The sequence below is a fragment of the Chanodichthys erythropterus genome, chromosome 6 (assembly GCF_024489055.1).
Source record: "Chanodichthys erythropterus isolate Z2021 chromosome 6, ASM2448905v1, whole genome shotgun sequence".
NCBI classification, from domain to species: domain Eukaryota; kingdom Metazoa; phylum Chordata; class Actinopteri; order Cypriniformes; family Xenocyprididae; genus Chanodichthys; species Chanodichthys erythropterus.
The window spans coordinates 34,451,617-34,473,316 of record NC_090226.1 but is presented as its reverse complement, the minus strand read 5'-3'; the positions used below and the strand labels follow the sequence as shown (position 1 = coordinate 34,473,316).

The 21,700-nt window shown below is 37.2% G+C and overlaps 1 protein-coding gene across 2 annotated transcripts; it reads left to right on the top strand.

Moving 5' to 3' along the window:
* Positions 1-2,406: 2,406 nt before the first annotated feature.
* Positions 2,407-17,693, top strand: arfgap1 (ADP-ribosylation factor GTPase activating protein 1). Of its 2 annotated transcripts, XM_067388763.1 has the most exons (13): positions 2,407-2,638; positions 4,057-4,121; positions 4,195-4,304; positions 4,398-4,569; positions 7,840-7,940; positions 8,018-8,104; positions 8,302-8,413; positions 8,488-8,544; positions 9,922-9,954; positions 11,444-11,500; positions 13,242-13,301; positions 16,107-16,183; positions 16,265-17,693. In XM_067388763.1, exons 2-13 carry the CDS (start codon positions 4,062-4,064, stop codon positions 16,533-16,535), a joined length of 1,197 nt encoding a protein of 398 aa, XP_067244864.1. In that variant the 5' UTR covers positions 2,407-2,638; positions 4,057-4,061; the 3' UTR covers positions 16,536-17,693. The 2 variants fall into 2 exon arrangements, with proteins under 2 accessions (XP_067244864.1, XP_067244865.1); XM_067388764.1 differs by lacking the exon at positions 13,242-13,301 and having other exon boundaries at positions 2,408-2,638.
* The last annotated feature ends 4,007 nt before the right edge of the window (positions 17,694-21,700 follow it).

The following is a 21,700-nucleotide window of genomic DNA, read 5'->3' as shown; positions in this document are numbered from 1 at the left end:
AGTAGTTTAGTTGTTTGACACGCGATCTGAACCGCTGAATCGACACAAAAGATTCATAACGCTCCGAAGCTTCCTGAAGCATTGTTTTGAAATCGACCATCACTATATAAGTTGTTATTTTGTTTTTTTTTGGCGCACCAAAAATAATGTTGTGGCTTTATAATATTAATATTGAACGACTGTACTCACATGAACTGATTTAAATATGTTTTTAGTACATTAATGGATCTTGAGAGAGGAAATATCATTGCTGGCTATGCAGGCCTCACCGAGCCATCGGATTTCAACAAAAATATCTTAATTTGTGTTCCAAAGAAGGTCTTACGGGTGTGGAATGGCATGAGGGTGAGTAATAAATAACAGAATTTTTGGGTGAATTAACCCTTTAAGTATCAAAATAATTTTTGGTAATTGAATTGACAATTGTTTTTGGATATTTTAATTCAAAAATCTTACATATTGTGTCTTTAATAATCAAATTACTCATGGATTGAGTCATAAGCATAAGCCATTTAATGTGCGTTACAGCAAAGAAATCTCTGGGTAAACTTTCCTGTAGCAGTTTTCCTGATAATGGCGTCTGGTACATTACTATTTTATTACGTTACATCATCGTGTTTGTTTCTACTCACTGTACTGTACTCTTATCCAACTTAAATGTGTTTTATTCATTTATTTTTTTAACAAATTATCATGATAATGTTTTAATTTATTATTTATTTAAATCGAATTTAATTAATTTATTTACTTAATCTTATTTTTATTTATTTATTTTATTTTTTCACACTGCCTTTTTTATTTAATCAAGTTCATTTTAGATTTAGAGTTATCAAATGTATTTGATTTTTTAATACAATTTTTAGTTTATTTATTTTAATCAAATAGTTTTAATTTATTTTTATTTAAATAAAATTATTTAATTTCATTTATTTTCATTAAATGTATTAATTTATTTATTTGAATAAAATTTAATTAATTTAATTATTTATTTACCTAGTTTAATCTTATTTTATGTATTTTATTTTTATAGAGTTTATTTGTTTATATATTTATTTAGATTTATCAAATATATTTAAATCAATAATAATAATAATAATAAATTTAATAATTTAATAGTTAATAATAAATGTAATAATAAATCAATTTTTAGTTTATTTATTTATCATTTATTTTTAATCAAACTGTTTTCATTTATTTTTTATTTAAATAAAATTTTATTTATTTTAATATATTTTCATTGAATGTATTAATTTTATTTAAATACATTTAGCAACAAATGTGTGTTCGTGTGTTTTTTTAATCTTTTTTTTTTTTTTTTACATTTTTGATCAAATGTATTTAGTTTATTCTTATATTAATTAATTAATTAACATTTCATACACTGCTTTTCTCTAAACTCTTCCACAGGGTTTTAGGTTTCCCCTGGAGTCTCCAAAATTAAATGTAAATCATGATGTCATTATTTCACATTAACAATGATGTTGGGGTTTTAACTTGAGCAATGACAAATATTAAACATCTAATGTACAGCAGAAGTGCAGATATCATATATGAGAAATAATAAGCAGCACAACACTGAACCCTGGTGGCTATACTGTACTTCACATTTCTGTGTTATTTCATTTCCTCTGCTTTGACTATATTGGTGAAATGTGTTAAAATGATCTTATTTTTTTCATTATTTTCTTTCCCATTATAGCTAAAATAAAGGACGAAGGGAAAATAAAAAAATAGGGATAAATATAGTAATAATTCAGCTTTTAATTAAACAATGTATGCTTATTTTACCTGTAGTTAGTCGATGGCCGACCAGAGATTTGATCTTTGTGTTGTTTGAATTGATTTGTCTCTTGCAGCTAGGTATATAGTGGAGTATAATTTGCAGTTTTTACAGTTTATTACAGAAAGTGCTGTTATCACAAATAAATACATAAGTTACAGTGTAATAACTGTGTCTTGGCATGTTGTTCAAATAAAAACAGTACTTATACCATTATATCTTTTCATTTTCAAGTTAATTCATTCTTGCACAATTTCTTTAGACTTGACACTCTTGCTGAGAATATTAGATTTTTATTTAAATGTTAAGAATCTGTTTGTGTACCCATGAAATACTCATAAATACATAAACAACTATAAGTTGTAAACAAACATTATTCGATGCCATTTCGACTGACTGTGACATACAAATTAAAGTCTTAAAATAAAACTATTCACTCAAGGCGTTGACGTCATTACTTGCCCACTGAGACAGGTTGTGGGCGGAGCGACACGTGTAGCCCCGCCCCGTTCTGCAGGACATTCTCGTCTGACTCGTTGCTCCGCTTCTCTTCCGGCAGGGGGCGCTGACGCACGCCCGCTCGCGTCACGACTCACGACGTACGCCGATGACGCAGCGTGACGTAGCGCGGATGTCCCAGAATGCCGCTGTCTGCCAGCGCAGCAGTGATCAATGGTCAGGAGAGTCACATCCACCGGCGATTAACGCGATAAACGCCAGAGATCAGCGGCTGATCGAAGCTCTGAGTCCGGGGGAAACCGCTTCACGCGACCGTTCATGAGTGAATGAGATCTGCTGAGAGAAACCATCATCTTCATCACCATCATCATCATCAGAGCTGAAGACAAACACAAGCAGGTAAAATCATCTCAGTAATGTCACGATCGGTAAAAGAGCTGCTGTAATAATCAAATGTCAAACACACAGTCGAGAGTAACCAGTTCCTCCTTCATCTTCATCACTTCTCTGATTCATGTTATGATCACAGCTGTGATGATTGGCCATCTCATCTGTAGTTCTTACCTTTATATAATAATATATACTTTAAGTAAACATCACTCAGTACAATCACAGTGTTTTTGTGATCCATCATCACTGAATGTGTTCATGTCTTCCTCATCTGTGGCACTTTATTACATTTATACAAACATAATAACATTTCCAGCACATCTCAAATCATTTGATCAGTAACATGGTGGAAATTACATTTAAAACGTTTTGGGTTTTTGTCTTTCTGAGGTTCATTCCACAGATTATTGTTTTATTTGTACTATATACACATAAACTTTAAATTATACCCTGAGAGGAAAGTGTGCGTTATAACTCAAATGTGGTGATTATTCTTTGTTTCTTCATTTGATCTTTTGTTTGTTTGGAGACGAGTGTCTGATATTAAATTGTTAGTTCACCCAAAAATGAATTCCTCTCCCTCATGTCGTTACACACCTGTAAGACCTTCATTCATCTTCAGAACACAAATTAAGATATTTTTGATGAAATCTGAGAGGACTTGTCCATATACAGCAATATAATAAACACTTTCAAGGTCCAGAAAGGAACTAAAGACATCGTTAAAACAGTCATGTGACTGCAATGGATCAACCTTAATGTTATGAAGAGACGAGAATACTTTTGTGTGCAAAAACAAAACAAAAAAAAACTACTTTATTCAACAATATTTCTTTTGAATATGTCAATCTCATACGTTGTTTACGTCCAGCGCTTCCAGGTTCATCGTCCGATCGTCAACTCATTATTGGCCGGCTCCTGCCTCAGAATCACATGCATGTGTCGTGCTGATCACGTGATCAGCTTTGGCCAATACTGAGCCGGCATTCGGACGTAAACACGGAAGCTTCACTGTGTTACTGCGTCACCTGCATAAGATCATGACAGAGAAGAGATTGATGAATAAAGTCATTTTTGTTTTGTTTTTGCACACAAAAAGTATTCTCATCTCTTCATAACATTAAGGTTGATCCACTGCAGTCACATGACTGTTTTATTGATGTCTTTAGTACCTTTCTGGACCTTGAAAGAGTCATAAACCTCTCAGATTTCATCAAAAATATCTTAATTTGTGTTCTGAAGATGAATGAAGGTTTTACCGGTGAAAGTAATTAATGACAGAAAATTCATTTTTGGGTGAACTAACCCTTTAAGTATGACTGATTGTTCAGTTTCTGTGATATCTGTACGTCAAATCAAGACATTTGAACACGTGATGAAGGCATGATGTCATGATGCTGTGCTGATGATGTCACTGCGTGTTTCAGGGCAGATGGCGAGTCCCAGAACCAGACGTGTGCTGAAGGAGGTCCGGACTGAAGACGAGAACAACGTGAGTCTCCGTCAGCGCCGCCGGTCCTCTCTCCTGCGCCGTGTTTTAAAGCGTGTGATGTTTGTGTTGTCAGGTGTGTTTCGAGTGCGGCGCATTTAACCCGCAGTGGGTCAGCGTGACGTACGGGATCTGGATCTGTCTGGAGTGCTCGGGCAAACACAGAGGCCTCGGCGTCCACCTCAGGTCAGACTCATTCAGATGCGTTTGCAGATTCTGAAGCGTACCTGAAAATGGTTCATTCATTCATTCATTGGTGATCTCTGTCTTTCTCCTCAGCTTTGTACGATCTGTTTCGATGGATAAGTGGAAGGACCTGGAGCTGGAGAAGATGAAGATGGGCGGAAACAGGAAGTTCCGGATGTTTCTGGAGCTGCAGGACGACTATGATCCCACCTGGAACCTGCAGGAGAAATACAACAGCAAAGCTGCGGCGCTGTTCAGAGACAAAGTGAGTCACGCCACCAATAACTATTGATTAATCTGATTATTGTTTCTTGAAAAACCCTGATAACACTTTATTTTAGGGTCTTTTAACTAGTTGCTTATTAGCATGCATATTACTAGAATATTGTCTGTTTATTAGTGATTTATGAAGCACATATTAATGCCTTATTCTGCATGACCTTATTCTACATCCTACCCAATATCTAAACTTAAATGCTACAAAACTACCTTATTAACTATTTAAAGTGCCATAGAATGCTTTTTCACAAGATGTAATATAATGTCCCCTGAATGTGTCTGTGAAGTTTCAGCTCAAAATACCCCATAGATTTTTTTTTTTTTATTCGGTTTTTTAACTGCCTATTTTGGGGCATCATTTACTATGCGCCGATTCAGTGTGCTTCAACCTTTAAATGCTTGCGCTCCCCCAAGTTCACAACTCTATAACACACTGCATAAACAAAGTTTCAGCTAATATAACCCTCAAAATGGATCTTTACAAAGAGTTTTTCATGCAGCATGTCTAATCGCGTAAGTATAGTATTTATTTGGATGTTTACTTTTGATTCTGAATGAGTTTGATAGCGCTCCGTGGCTAAAGCTAACATTACACACTGTTGGAGAGATTTATAAAGAATGAAGTTGTGTTTATGAACTATACAGACTGCAAGTGTTTAAAAATGAAAATAGCGACGGCTCTTGTCTCCGTGAATACAGTAAGAAACGATGGTAACTTTAACCACATTTAACAGTACATTAGCAACATGCTAACGAAACATTTAGAAAGACAATTTACAAATATCACTAAAAATATCATGATATCATGGATCATGTCAGTTATTATCGCTCCATCTGCCATTTTTCACTATTGTTCTTGCTTGCTTACCTAGTCTGATAATTCAGCTGTGCTCAGATCCAGACGTTAATACTGGCTGCCCTTGTGTAATGCCTTGAACATGGGCTGGCATATGCAAATATTAGGGGCGTACATATTAATGATCCCGACTGTTACGTAACAGTCAGTGTTATGTTGAGATTCGCCTGATCTTCGGAGGTCTTTTAAACAAATGAGATTTATATAAGGAGGAAACAATGGAGTTTGAGACTCACTGTATGTCATTTCCATGTACTGAACTCTTGTTATTCAACTATGCTGAGGTAAATTCAATTTTCAATTCTATGGCACCTTTAATAAGCAGTAAATTAGGAGGTTTATTGAGGGAAAAGTCATAGTTAAAGAGTTAGTTCACCCAAAAATGAACATTCTGTCACTTATTACTCACCCTCATGTTGTTTCACACCCGTAAGACCTTCGTTCATCTTCAGAACTCAAATTAAGATATTTTTGATGAAATCTGATAGCTCAGTGAGGCCTGCATTGACAGCAATATAATCAACACTTTCAAGGTCCAGAAAGGAACTAAAGACATCGTTAAAACAGTCATGTGACTGCAGTGGTTCAACCTTAATGTTATGAAGCGACGAGAATACTTTTTGTGCGCCAAAAAAAACAAACTAACGACTTTATTCAACAATATCTAGTGATGGGCGATTTCAAAACACTGCTTCGGAGCGTTACAAATCGGATCAGTGGTTCAGAGCGCCAAATCACATGATTTCAGCAGTTTAGTCCCTGATAGGAGAATTGAACCACTGATTCAAAACAAAAGATTCGTAAAGCTTCATGAAGCAGTGTTTTGAAATCGCCCATCACTAGATATTGTTGAATAAAGTCATTAGTGTTTCTTTTGGCACACATAAAGTATTCTCGTCGCTTCATAACATTAAGGTTGAACCACTGCAGTCACATGACTGTTTTAACGATGTCTTTAGTAGCTTTCTGGACATTGAAAGTGTGAATTATCTTGCTGTCAAAAGAGGCCTCACTGAGCCATTGGATTTTATCAAAAATATCTTTATTTGTGTTCTGAAGATTAATGAAGGTCTTACAGGTGTGGAACGACATGAGGGAGAGTAATTAATGACATTTAAAATTTTGGGTAAACTAATCCTTTAATATTTATGTGTTCCCTATATTAAAGTGTTACTAAAACCCTAATTATCCAACTCTTGTTTTCTAGTTTCCAGCATTTTTGATCATATTCACACAACTTTCATGGCCTCCAAAATATTTTGTCATTCTAGTCGTTTCCTCTTCACGCATTCGATATTTCATTTGGTAATGTTAGTCAGATTTGATTTATATTCTGTAAAATGTTTGATCATCCGCTCCTCCTGGGCTGTGTCTGAAATCACCCCTACACCCTTTAATGGCACTATTTGAGGGAACAGCCATTTTTAATCAAAATCAAAGTGGACGTTATCGGGTGCACTCATTCAATCCCACCGCAATGATGAGTGTACAACCGATGTGTGCTCAACGGCTAGAGAATACCCATAATGCACTGTGAGAGTCGTGCATCGAATGAATTCCCGCGTCTGACCAGAAGATGGCGCCTGCATCTGAATCATCAATCCATCCATTTTCCAAACCGCTGGTCTAATGAGGCTTCAGTGTGATATCATTCAGGTGTCATTTTTTAAGATGTAGTTTTATAATAAAGGCTTTTTTACCCTTTGAACTATGTGAGTGCCTGGACGTGGATTTTCCTGCCTCACAATAGGATCCACTTACAATTTTTGATATTTTGTTCCCCTTGTTGAGCACCCATAGTTTTGTTTGAGTATACAGATGTGCCCCTGGATGATATATATAACTCTGATTGTGTTTGTCTGAAAGAAGATAGTCATATACACCTAGGATGGCTTGAGAGTGAGAAAATCATGGGATAATTTTCATTTTTGGGTGAACTATCCCTTTAATGCAAACTCTCATAACTTTCAAACATGCACCCATAAGGAAACAACTGTAAACTGTGATTTAAGCGCGCCTCAAACACATCAAACGCGTCTATCAAAGCATCTAAACACACGCAGATTTCCTGCAGCAGCTCAGTCTGTGTCTCTGCTGTTTTCCAGATGTTTTGTCCATAGCAATATGTTATTCCTGCTGTTAAATAACTCGACTGCCAGATGTTTTCAGAGAGCGTTCAATCAGTAATCTAATGCATTGTTGATTGTTCATTATCGATTATAATCAGTTTTTTTAAATAGTTGTGTCAGCACATCTGACTCTGAGTACAAGCAGCAAGATCAGATGGAAGGGTGTTGAAACTTTTGAAACTAATTATTTTGCAGTAATTATTTAACTCTCTGTGTGTGTGTGTGTGTGTGTGTGTGTGTGTGTGTGTGTGTGTGTGTGTGTGTGTTGAAGGTGGCGACTCTGGCCGAAGGGAAGGAGTGGAGCATTGAGGACTCGTCTGCCAGGAACTGGACGCCTCCGCAGGCCAAGAGCGGCCTGAGCTCCGCACACCGGTACGACACGCCACTGATCGAGCAGATGATGAGTGATGATGTTGATGATGATGATGATGATGATGGTGTCGTTGCAGGTCCAGTGCCGCTGCGGGTCAGAATCACGGTCACTCTGATAAAGCGTTTGAGGACTGGCTGTCTGACGATGTCAACTCCTACCAGAAGTGAGTTTCAGCTCCTCTCTTCCCAGTCTGTCAGTAACGCTCTGTTTAGTTCCTGTCTCTATGAAGCCCCTCCTTCTGAAAAGCACAATGTGCTCTGATTGGTTGGCCTGAGCAGTGTTTTTGGGAAATGTCCCGCCCCCTTACCATAAACACCATTTTCAACACACCATATATATTTGTTTTCTGTGATGTTTCAGTGCTGGAGCATCCGGAGCTCAGGAGAATCGATATGTGGGCTTTGGAAACACTCCCAACCCGCCCAAGAAAGAAGAAGACTTCATCAATAACGCCATGTCCTCCATCTACACGGTAAGACAGCAGCGACAGCTCTGTTAGACTAACTCTCTGTCCGTCACGCGTCATTAACGTCGTCTCTGTTTCAGGGCTGGAGCTCTTTCACTGTTGGAGCCAGCAAGTTTGCGTCTGTTGCTAAAGACAGTGTAAGTACATCACTACACACACACACACACACACACACACACACACACACACACACACAGACCAACTGTTCACATCACAGCACTAGACCTACTAGTGAAGGATGACACCATCCAATCTGAGTCACAAGATCAGAACATTCGTTTCCTGAATATGTTCATTTAATAAAGCAGTAAGACACTGGAGCTGGTGTTACAGTCTGTCAAACACCCTTCAGACTGCACTGTATTCACTGACAAGCCAATACTAATTTGTGCTTTTCACAACACGCATGTTTCAAAGCAGCATTTATCATGTTTTTCATGCCTTATAGTAATGAGGTATAACAGGGCTAAAGGCACACCTTAAGAAACATGTGATGTTCACGACTCCCACAGCGTACGATTGCATTGCTTTTATGGAACGTTGATGGAGCAACAGATTTTGTGTGAAAATAAATCATAAAAGTGGTTTATTTTGTTTAAAAATCATATAAATGTATGAGGTGGCGAGGGGAGCAAAACCAGCATGAGATAGTAGTTATTAAAAAATAACCTAAAATAATGTTTTTAATAATGTTTAAGTTAATACTCGTTCAAAACAATCAGTTTAGCAAAGGTTGTACTATTTTCTGTTTATTTTGATAGATAAAAGAATTTTTGTTCAGTAAATACTAAAAAAGTAAAAATTCTGAAAGCATTGAAGGAGATCCCATAATATTTAATATAGATTTACAGTAGTAACAATAAATATTTATTACATGTTATATATTAATAATTATTTTAAATATCTGTAATTATTTTTTTAATAATTTATAAATATGGTGATTATCTCTAAGGTGGACACTCAACTTAATATGATCTTTTCTATCTGAATCTAACCATGTCATAACAAATAGAAATCTCAAACAGTTTATTATGTTAATTATTGTGCCTTTTACCCCTAATACCATAATTTTACATATTCTTCTGTTTTTGAAAAACTTTACAAAACTGAAAATCATTAAGTCCTTTGTCTCAAAATATAGTCAAGATTCTCATTTGCTACATAAATCTACATTAGATCAATCTTATTAAATAAAATTGGCACATAATCGTTAGGAAAAGTGCTGAGCTGATTTTTAGTGCCATCTAGTGGTTTAAAAGAGGATAAAGTCAAATGTGCCGTTAACCCCGCTGTATCCATTACATTTAGTGACATATAAACAATCAAACAGTTGAGATTTGCTGCATAAATAACTTCTAAAATACTTCAGCAAAGTCTGTACATAATCACAATACACTATAATAACTTCACTATAGAACCATAATTCATAAATGATTTCTGTGACTGTGTGTGAGATCCACTGCATAATAACTGATGTGATTGTGATTATAAAGAATTTCTTTTCTTTTTCACAGACCACAAAATTGGCCAGCCAAGCAACTCTGAAGGTACGTGTCATGTTGTTCGAGTTTTGTAGCTTTAGAAAATAGTTTGAGTTTCAGGGCGGAGAAAGAATGTTATATGAAACATTGCTAACATTTTTCTAAATAACAGAGAATCACTAAACCGCAATAATGAGCATTTAAAACACAAATTAAGTGCTTTAAGCGTGCACATAAATCTGGCCGCAGCATGCTGGTAAAAGTAATGTTTATGAATATCAGAAAACAGAAACTGTCTGAACATTTTAATGATTTATTAATAAATTTGTATTTTTTGAGTCTGTGTCAAAGAGGAAGTCGACTATGCAGACTCTCACAGTATAGTGGATGTGGAAATGCACTTTAAGTCATGCTAATTTAGCTTCCTAATAGTAGTGCACATTTTTTCCTGTAATCAACCGAATAAGCAAAATGTGTTAAACCAAGCCTCGTCTCCTCGAATTTTAATCCATCTTCATTTTAAACAACCGATATCGGTTCCTAAATCCAGAGACTGATCTTTTAATCGATGCTGTTTTCAGTTGATGCTTGAAAAAAACCTCACTAAACATTATTTGTAGTTCTCCTACCATCTTGTGATCGCAAAATCATATACATCCCGGATGACCTTGAGGTAAATAAATAATCAGGAAATGTTCATTTTTGGGTGAACTATTCCTGTAAGAGCCTGATATGCTCATGGCAAAGTCCTTTTCCTTTCCTCACTTGTGGTTAAAACGAAGTTTGAAGTGCAGCGATATACTGTTAACCAACATCCAGACACCGTCCAGATGAATGTGTGAATATGTGCTGCACGCTTTCCTCTCAATAACAAAATAAACACATCAAAAATGCCAGCGGTGAGAAAACAGCAGTTCAGAAAGCATCCGATCATAGTGATGTGGATGTTTGCAGCTCTCCAGTCGTGTATCTACAGTATATTGCTTTAAAGCAGCAGCTCAACAGTATTAAACATGAACACTGAAGCTGTGATTGTAATTGAAAGCAACACTGACCGTTTCTTCTAGCAGTAACCGCTGCTGTCTGTAGTTTATATCGCTGCTTTATTCTGTCTCTGCCGCTGCTGTGGATGAAGTTACGGGGTTATAAACCGCCGCCTGAGCCGGTAAAACACTCACCGCATGCTGTGTGTGTGTGTGTGTATCAGACGCATGTAACTCGGGTCATTTCATTTCCACTGTGCATGTCATCGCTTTACTCCATTCGGTCAATAAAAACTCCCATTGCATTCGGTTTACAGGTCATGTGACAGATTGCTCCTCCTCACACATGTAGTGGCTCATGGTCCGTCATGCATGTGCTGTGACTCATGTTTTCATCTTGTTTTATGTGTGTGTTTGTATGATATATGTCATATTGTGTGTGTGTGTGTGTGTGTGTGTGTGTGTGTGTGTGTGTGTGTGTGTGTGTGTGTGTGTGTGTGTGTGTGTGTGTGTGTGTGTGTGTGTGTGTGTGTGTATGTATGTGTATTCACTCTTTTATGTTTCTCTCTCAGGCTGCTGAATTGGGCCAGACATTAAATGACAGTGTTATCAAGCCCACACAAGAGAAGGTAACCATGTTTGTCACTAGTATGTCACTAGTCTAGTTAAGAGTGAGTGTTGTTTGAGTGGATGATGGCTATGAACGAAAGACGCAGTCAGAAGCATTTTCATCATGCACGGAAAATGTCCAAAAATATCCAAGTAAATTCATCCTCGTTTAAAAATACATACACTACCATTCAAAAGTTTTTTTTTTGTTTGTTTTAAATAATCTCTTCTGCTCATCAAGGCTGCATTTATTTGATTAAATATACAGTGAAAACAGTGAAATATTATTACAATTATTAAAATAACTGTTTTCTATTTTAATATACTTTAAAGTGTAATTTATTCCTGTGATCAAAGCTGAATTTGATGATGATTTGCTGCTCGAGAAACATTTATGATTATTATCAATGTTGAAAACAGTTCATATTTTTGTGGAAATTGATACATTTTATGTTTCAGGATTCTTTACTGAATAAAAAGTTCCAAAGAACAGCATTTATTTGAAATAGAATCCTTTGTAACATTATGAACATCTTTACTGTCGCATTTGATCAATTTAATGCAAAAAAGTATTAATTTATTTAAAAAGAAGAAGAAGAAAAACCCTTACCCCAGATGTTTGAGCAGTAGTGTATATCATACATGATGGTGAATTGCCAATGTATAAAACATAAGTCATGAATTCTTCAAGTGTTTTTCACACTGGGCACGTTTGTGAAAGGTTTCATTTGTGTTGTTCATGTTGACAACCTTTTCTCCATGACTAAGACAAGACTATGTCAACATGCAATATCATTGACACAAAAATGAGACTACAGTGTAGTTAAAAAATAAAAGCTCTCTTTTCACAGAGTTCGGTTCCACAGTTCTATTGCAACCCAACTCAGATCACTTACTACAGGTCATCTCGGGGTTCGGTACCCCTGTGCTCCCACTTCCGCATGACACCTTTCACTTTACCAGTGTTTAATGCAAACCATGTCCTGTTTCAAACCAAACTGCCAGTGTGAAACAACCCTTAAAAAGCTCACTGTGAGCTGAAGTGTGGGGTAAGATGTGCCAGAGACTCAATTAAAGAGGACCTATTAATGCCCTTTCACAAAGTCCACCAAGACCAGTGTGCTGTGATTGGTCATTTGGGAAATGTCCCGCCCCTTCCCATAACCGCCAGTTTCAACACACTACTAACTAACTCAACCAGGCCCCGCCCCTTTATTATGCGCATTTATTATTCAAATGAGGAATATTGTGAAGAAAACTCAAGACTACAATGGAGGCATTCTTTACACACTAAAGAACGATGAACATGGAAAAAAGAGGTCCTCTTTAATGCAGCTTTATGAAAATGGGAATAGTGTGAGGCAGAACAGATTATGCAATAGTACTTTTTTTTTTTTTTTTTTTTTCATTTTTATTTGTTAGTTGTAATGCAACAGCTGGCTCTGATGAGACACATGGACATGAATGTCTGTGTCTGTATGTTACTGATACTTTCTCCTCTTTCCAGATCCTGAAATATAATCAGGAGTGTTAGTTTGAGCTCATTTCTGAGATTTTGCTGTAAATTGTCAATTAAAAATGGGGTAAAGCAAAACAAAATAGCTAAAATGGCTTCTCGTTTTATAGAAAGTCATTTATTATTATTATTTAGTTTATTTTGTGGCGAAATATTTTAGTTCTCCGATACAAATACAAATGTGCAGCCGAGTCTGAAGTGTGTCGATCACGTTCACACACACATTTCTGCTGTGACTCGTCTAGGTGAAGGAGGGGAAGTTGTTTGATGAAATGGCCGTCGGCATCACAGGTCTGGCCACTAAGGTACGAGGCTGCGGTCGCTCTCGCGCGGCTCGTCTGCTCACGCTCATCTGACGCGGCGCTGTGATTCAGCGGTGCGTCGGTGATCTGGATCAGAGGAGCCGTGTGAGAGAAACCCTTGTGCTCTTTCTGTGTCTCAACTCACTCTTTTCTCTCTTTTTTTTTTTTGCTGGCATTGTGATTACGGTGGTGAGTATGATGATCTAGAATTAACATGTAATCAAGTTTATGCAAATGAATCAGTAATCATGGATGCTTGTATAAAGACCCCATGAAATCTGGACTGCAGCTCTGCTGGGATAAAAGACCAAAATTCTGCTGAACTTAAACTGTTTTTTTGTCTTATCACTCTGTAGAATGAGAACGATCCGCCCCATAATGTCACCTGTCACTGACATTAAAGGGGTCATGAACTGCATTATTTTGTTGTTTTATAATGTTTCCTCGGGTTCACTTATACTAATAGTATTTTATTTACATCATAAATTGTCATAATTTAGAAATAAAAGGCATTTTTCCTACGCTGATTTTAGCCCTCTGTTTGAAGGGGCGTGTCTGCTGTGAGACTTCAGTGTAAACGCCCACTGCTGTGATTGGCTGACATCTTTGCATATGAAATAGCTTTAGTTTTACATGTGGAATTTTCTTGAAAGCTTTTAGCACGTTTTTACTATTACAGCTCTCAAGGTTAAATAATCGTGTAAAGTGTTTATATTTAGGTTTATAATGGCATTATATTTAGATCGTGGCATGAAAGGTTGCAGTGATGAACATTGTAGTCGATCACAAACATGTTGTTGAGCTCATGAAAACAGTGATTTCGTCATTGCAACTCAATTTCTGCACACTAACAAATGCTCCCATCATAACTAACAGAGCAAACACACTGTAAATAAGAGATTTGTTGAATAAAACGGGAGTTTTGGCGCGAGTCCAAAACGCAGTCACTGATAAACTCGTGCTGTTTGATTGACAGCTCCAGTGATTGTAAAGGGAGCGTTCTTTCTATTTTTATAATTTAATCACAGTTTAAATAGCAGATTATTTTCATCGTACTAAGAGAATCAATGTGAAGTTGACCTTTTAAGTCATCACTGGTTTGATTTACTGACACAAACAAAGAACATCTGTCTTCACATGAATCATTACAATTGGTTTTCAGTTTTAAAACTTAAAGGATATTCTTATAGTATGATGAACTCTTATATATCCAAACCTCAAGGAAAAATTAGATTTCTCAGTTCATGACCCATTTAAGCATCCCATCAGGCTTCGTGGGGATGTGGTGCAACTCGAACCGTCTGGATAATAAACAACAAATACAAATGGCACAAACTCTGCATAATGTATACCCAAACTTAATTTCTATAGGAAATATATTAGAGATGCACCGATTGAAATTTTCTTGGCCGATTCCAATTTCCGTTTTTTTTTTTTGTTTTTTTTTTTTGTTTTTTTGTTAGTGTGATCTGCCGATTCCGATTTTTGCCGATTCCGTTTTTCTTTCTAAGAACTATAATACAAAAATCTACTTTTCTTTAACTCAAGGTTGAAAAAAAAAAAGTAAAAAGTCAGCAATAAAATAAGAACAAATGAAAAATTGCAAACAGCACAAATAAATGCAATAGAATAGAGAGCTATGAAACTAAGTTTTTCAGTTTAAGTAGGTTTTTATTCTGGTAAGAAATACTACAGAAATAACACATCTAGTGTTATTTTACATTGGTCACCTTAATTTCTGAAGTCTTTATTGTAAATATTAAATACAGATTCATTCTTGCAATTAAAGTTATAAAACGTATTCAGTCAAGTGATTTTTTTTTTTCTTTTCTTTTTTTTCGTCTTTTGTTATGAACGGACCCAGTATTACACAAATGCGTTCTCTTGTTCAGTTGTTTAACGATCCAAAACTGACTGTTTATCTGAATAGTTGCCAAGACGGGCATTTTTACATACTTTTGTATGTATTTGACCTTTTAAGCTCAGTAAGCCACTTATTTTGGTACTTGTGACTCTGTTTGACTTCTGTCTCTGTTTGAGACTGAGTGTGGCTTGTTTGCTCCACCTATATAGATCAGTGGTGCGCACGCTTTTAGTGTGAGCTCAAAACCTGCGGGAATTACTAAAATTATGTGCAATACAAGCACTATTTAACCGGAGCGAATGAGACGAGTGAGAGAGAGGAGGCGGGTGTGTGTCACCTTGCCATCGGAGAGAAGAGAGCGAGAACGTGCAGCTGAAATGATTGCCTGTGCCGCTGGTAACAAAACGGATCGGCTCGGAATCGGTAAGAAGTGAGACTGAGCAGCTGATTGCTGATCCGGGCCGATCATGAGGGAAATCAGCCAATTCTGATCCCTGGCCGATCGAGCGGTGCATCTCTAAAATATATCCAATATTCTCATCAGGGCATTTCATGGGGTCTTTGGATCATCTCACATTTACCGTTACATGATGATAAAACCGAATAACCTAAAGGCCCTTTCACACCAAAACAAAAAATCATTGCTGTGTTCACACTGAGAATAAAAAAGTGACTGTGAAGCAAATTTCAGACTCTCATTTCAGCAATAAACTAATGAAACAGTCCTAACACAATACAAACACTTGTAAATAAAGTGAGATTAAATCCATAAAGTCCATTTATCTGTTATTAATGTATTACATCATTATTGAACGTTGATATTTGTCTGGGTGTTTGTGATTTGGATATTTGTTGGTCGTGAAAGGGTCTTAAAACACTGCGCAGTTTTTGTGTAATCGAAAGTCTTCGGGTCAGCGCTGTTAAATCTCTCTTTGTTCGTTCAGGTTCAGGGTGCAGGTGCCAAAGGCTGGAAGGACATGACCTCATTCTTCGGTGGGAAACAAGAGGCCGCCGATGATGGGTAATTACACTTTTATTCAATGAGGTAAAGACACTAAAGACGTTTATAATGTTACGTAAGATTTTTGATGATCATTTTCAGCTCTGCCTATGAAGAAGGGTATCAGAACCAGGATCCCTTCAGCACTCAAGGTCCTAAGAAGGACTTCTGGGAAACCTTCGGCAGTACCGAGTCTCCCAGCGGCAATTCTGTAGAGAAGAGTCGGAGCTCACAGGCGCAGTCTGACACTAAGAATGGTGCTGGAGATAGCTGGGAGACCTGGGACAACGACTGGGAGAAAGCTGGAGACACCAAGAACAAGAAGAGCCCATCGAAACCGACCGAGGACTCCTGGGACAACAGCGGCTGGTAGACCAGCAGAAACCGGCTCCACGTGTGTTTGCTTTCATCGGTCCTTCCCGAAACCCACCGTCACGAACACACCTCTGACCAGATGCGTCGCTCGTTTCGATTGTCGTTGTTCGTTTCTGTTGAGAATGAGTTTATAAAGGTCTTTCTGACGTCTCTGTCCACGATGGAGCTGTTTGATATTACAGTATAATGTTTCATGTTCTAGTGGATTTGACACCAGCAGAGATCTGCATGTCATCTGCTGTTTGTGATCCGTGGATCATAAACTTTCTGATAATGTGATCTGGATCGCACTGGCTTTCCTGTGTCATGACAGACTCCAGAGAGCTTTTGCTGTCTGTTTGTTCATGAATTTTTGTTTTATACGTATGTGTTAAATATATATGACAGATTCCTATTCAAAAAAATTCATTTTTATCAGCAAAATCGTTCAGTCCTCATCCAGGCTTCCTGCTCATTATGAAATCATAGCAACTAAATGTTTGTCTATAGAAGCATGACACTTTTTAGTTAATATCCTCGAGTTCAACATCCATCACCTCATGGCCTTTTGTGGATATGGCTGTTTTTTTTAAAAAATTGTTTGGGGGTTTATAATCATGCAATGTATTTTGTTTGTTTGTTTGTTACCCCCGTCTGTAATGGCTGCTGAGTGTTGTTCATACTGTCATTCCAGCTGTTCATGAGCTCTTGAATTACATGCAAGAACAAATTATGACATGGTTTCATGTAAAACTCAAGGCATGGACATCAAACATTATTTATTTCTCTCTTTTTTGTGATTTCGGCTGAACGGGATGTCTCTTTACCTCAGTAATAAGGTGGTTGTTAATTGTATTATCGTCAAGTTCACCCTGAATCTCTCTATGATATTGAACTATTATCCAAACATCATGTGTTCAATAATCAGTTGATTTTGTATGTACCTGACTAACACCTGTGGTACGTCTGTGCATCATGCCGTATGTTTGAGCTGTAAAAACACATGCTATGTCTGGAAAACTTGGGTGAGCTACACTATATTCTGATAGTTAAATGGTATAGTTAATAAAGAGTTAAACACCACCTGACTTCTGAACTTGGTCTCATTTGAACCTAATTTTACTGACATGTGAAACCGATCAAACTGTCAATGACACTAATAAAGATCATGATTTGACAGCTGAAGATGTTTCCTGTGCAGATTTTGAACATGTAAGCAGCACATGAACTCAGGAAGGGAACATGCCCTCATCACACATACAGTGCTCAGCGTAAATGAGTACACCCCATTTTAAACAATGTCTCAATGAACACAAAAAAATTTCCAAAATGTTGACAAGACTAAGTTTTATATAACATCTGTTTAACTTATAACACTAAAGTAAGGTTAATAATATCACTTAGATTACACATTTTTCAGTTTTTCTCAAATTAGGGTGATGCGAAAATGAGTACACCCCACTGAAAGTCTCTGGAGCAAAGCTACATTTTAGACTACAAATGTCTAATTTAACAAGAATTCAACTACAGGTGAGTCTAATTATTCAGGTGTCCAGCAGACAGTTAAATATAAAAGTGTGTTAAAACCCCATTTCTTACTGTCAGCAATGGCACCACATGGAAGAGAAATGTCACAAGACCTGAGAAAGAAAATCATTTCTTTACACCAGAAAGATGAAGGCTACAAGAAGATCAGCAAAGCTTTACTTATCAGTCAGGAAACTAGCAAAAGTGGTACAAAAATTTAAAAAAGTTGGAACTGCAACCATCTCACAGAGACGTCCAGGTCGTCCACGGAAGTTAACACCTCGACAGGAGCATCTTCTGATGAGAAAGGTTGAAGAAAATCGGCTAAAGAAGTAGAAAGCGAAACTGGGGAGACTATTTCCCGTGACACAATACGGCGTACACTGCAGAGGAATGGCATCATGGGTGCCGTCCACAAAAGACACCTCTCCTAAAGCCCAGGCACAAAAAAGCCTGTCTAGAGTTTGCCAGGGCCCATGCTGACAAAGATGAAGACTACTGGGACTCTATAGTCTGGAGTGATGAGACCAAGATAAATGTTTTTGGAACTGATGGCTTCAAAACTGTATGGCGTTGCAAAGGTGAGGGAACACAAAGAAAGGCACAGTGAAACATGGTGGTGTCAGTGTCCTTATGTGGGGCTGCATGAGTGCTGCTGGTGTCGTTTCATTGATGCATCATGAATTCACAGATGTACTGCTCTATACTGAAAGAGAAGATGCTACCATCACTCCGTGCACTTGGTCGTCATGCATTTTTCCAACATGACAATGATCCTAAACACACATCTGTTGGATTTCTGAAGAAGAACAGGGAGAAAGTGATTCAGTGGCTCTTGATCTGAACACCTGTGGGGAATTCTGAAGAGACGAGTTGAGCATCTCTCTCCATCCAGCATCCAGTCTCTAAAAGAGCTCATTCTTGAAGAATGGAAAAAGATGTTGCAAAATGTCACCAACTTGTTCATTCCATGCCTAGAAGACTTGGTGCTGTCATTAAAAATCATGGAGGCCATACAAAGTACTAAATGTAGTAGTTTTTGTTGTGGGGTGTACTCATTTTTGCATCACCCTAATTTGAGTAAAACTGAAAAATGTGTAATCTAAGTTATATTATTAACCTTACTTTCATGTTATAAGTTATATTAAACTTAATCTTTTCAACATTTTGGAAATTGTGTTTTTAAAATGTTACTTTTCAAAGGGGTGTACTCCTTTACGCTGAGCACTGTATGATGTGAGGTTATGGTTGGGCTGTATCTGTGACTGCATGTTATTCATCTGTGAGTGTCAACTGAAGGTTTGAGGAAAGTGGAACCTGGAAACACTTTCAAATGGAACATAAACAAAGGCATTACTTCTGTTTTAAGCATTATCATGATGTGCATTCGCTTACAGGCAGATCTGCTGGATATAAGGATTGTCCGAATAACGTGGGGTGCCTCAAGGCTCAGTGTTTGGTCCTCTCCTGTTCTCCATAAACTCATCCTCACTGGACATGATCATGAAGGCGCATTATTTTCCTATCAGTGTTTGCTGTGCAGCTCTTGTTGTTCCAAGACTGGACTCCAGTGTACATGTTGTACAGGCTGACATCTCCCGGTTCCTTCACAATGAGTAACAAAGTCACTGTCCGGACCCTCCACTCTCACTGGTGGAATGAGCTGCCGTCCTCCTGAGACCATCAGATCTGAAGCTGAAGACACATCATCCACAATCACTGAACCACCCCAAAGCCTTAAATCAACTCCTATTAATTTGCTTGTGTGCTAATCTAGTTATACATCCGCTTCAACTTCCTTTCGATGATGGCAGAACATTGATAATGATGGAAATGCATCTTTAGAGTGACATGAGGCTGAATGTTCTAATATAATACTCTAATATTGTGCAATCTTAGCTTCAGAGATAATATAGTGTTTTATATTAACATGTTGGATGACTTAAGAGAATTTAATAGTGTCAATGTAGCTCAAACAGTAGTGTGTGGTGCTTGCAGCGACAAGGTCATGGCTTTAAAGGATTAGTTCACTTTCAAATTAAAATTTCCTGATAATTTACTCACCTTCATGTCATCCAAGATGTTCATGTCCTTCTTTCTTCAGTCGAAAAGAAATGAAGGTTTCTGATGAAAACATTCCAGGATTATTCTCCTTATAGTGGACTTCAATGGCCTCCAGACAGTTGAAGGTCAAAATTCGCTCATTTTCTAAAAAAGTTTTTAAAAATTATATACGTTTTAACCATAAATGCTCATCTTGAACTAGCTCTCTTCTTCTTCTTCTCTATTAGAATTCCAGCTAAGTGTATTACTGCCCTCCACAGGTAAAAGTTTGAACTAAATTGTTATATACCTGCACTATCATATCAAACTTTTACCTGTGGAGGGCAGTAATACACTTAGCTGGAATTCTAATAGAGAAGAAGAAGAAGAGAGCTAGTTCAAGATGAGCATTTATGGTTAAAACGTATATAATTTTTAAAAGATGTTTTTAGAAAATGAGGAATGGTTTCTCTAGATAAGACTCTTATTCGTTGTCTGGTATCGTTTAAAGCTCTTTGAAGCTGCACTGAAACTGTAATTTTGACCTTCAACCGTTTGGAGGCCATTGAAATCCACTATAAGGTGAATAATCCTGGAATGTTTTCCTCAAAAACCTTCATTTCTTTTCAACTGAAGTAAGAAAGACATGAACATCTTGGATGACATGGGGGTGAGTAAATTATTAGAAAATGTTCATTTGAAAGTGAACTAATCCTTTAATTCCTGTCCAATCTAAACTGTATGTCCTCCATAGGGTCATGGGATGATAGAGTCTATCAGCGTCTCTAGGAAAACAGCCTAGATGAATGACCAGTCCATCACAGTGCTTTTATGTCCAAATTCATTTGTTTCCATGACAACAGAGTAGCTGTATCCATAGCACCTACTTGTGGCTACAAAAAGAGAACATTAGACATGGTCACAGTCAGCAAACTTCTGAGCGTATGTGTGTCTCATTTCATTTAGAGATGTTCAACAGGAAGGAATGCTCAATGTCATTGATGTCACATGATGAGGATGTGGAAGCCTCCTCTCATGATGATAGGATTTAATTCAAGTTAAAGTTTCATTGAAACATGACACTTCATGTTGAACACACACTGTAAGAGAGATCTGATGTGTTGATGTGCAACTGTTTTATGTTCTTTACTGATGGACTGGCCATCTGCATTATGAATTACATGATTATAAACAGTTTCGAATGCACTGTGTGCATTTATTGAATTATTTTCATCAACATGATAAATGAGTAACTGGAAACTTCTGCACAAATAAATGTTAGTATTTTTCCATGTAATTCTACTTAAGATGTATTTCTGTAGAGCAGGTTGTGATTGAATTTGAGATGTGTTTCACTTCTGCCTTTAGTTTCCACAGCAGTAGTTTATGTTAAGTCACTTTATTTCCAGTACTCTACCCATCTGTCTCGATTCAAGCAGTCATGAAGTCGTTAACCAGATCTAGTCATGGACTGATGATGTCTGCTGCTGCTGCAGTGAATCATAGGGCGGAACTTGATCACATCAATCACTGCAGCTTGTGTTCTGATTGGCTGGTGTGAGCTGTGGGCGGGATCAGATGGAGGGCTGAATCATTCATGTACAATACACCGAT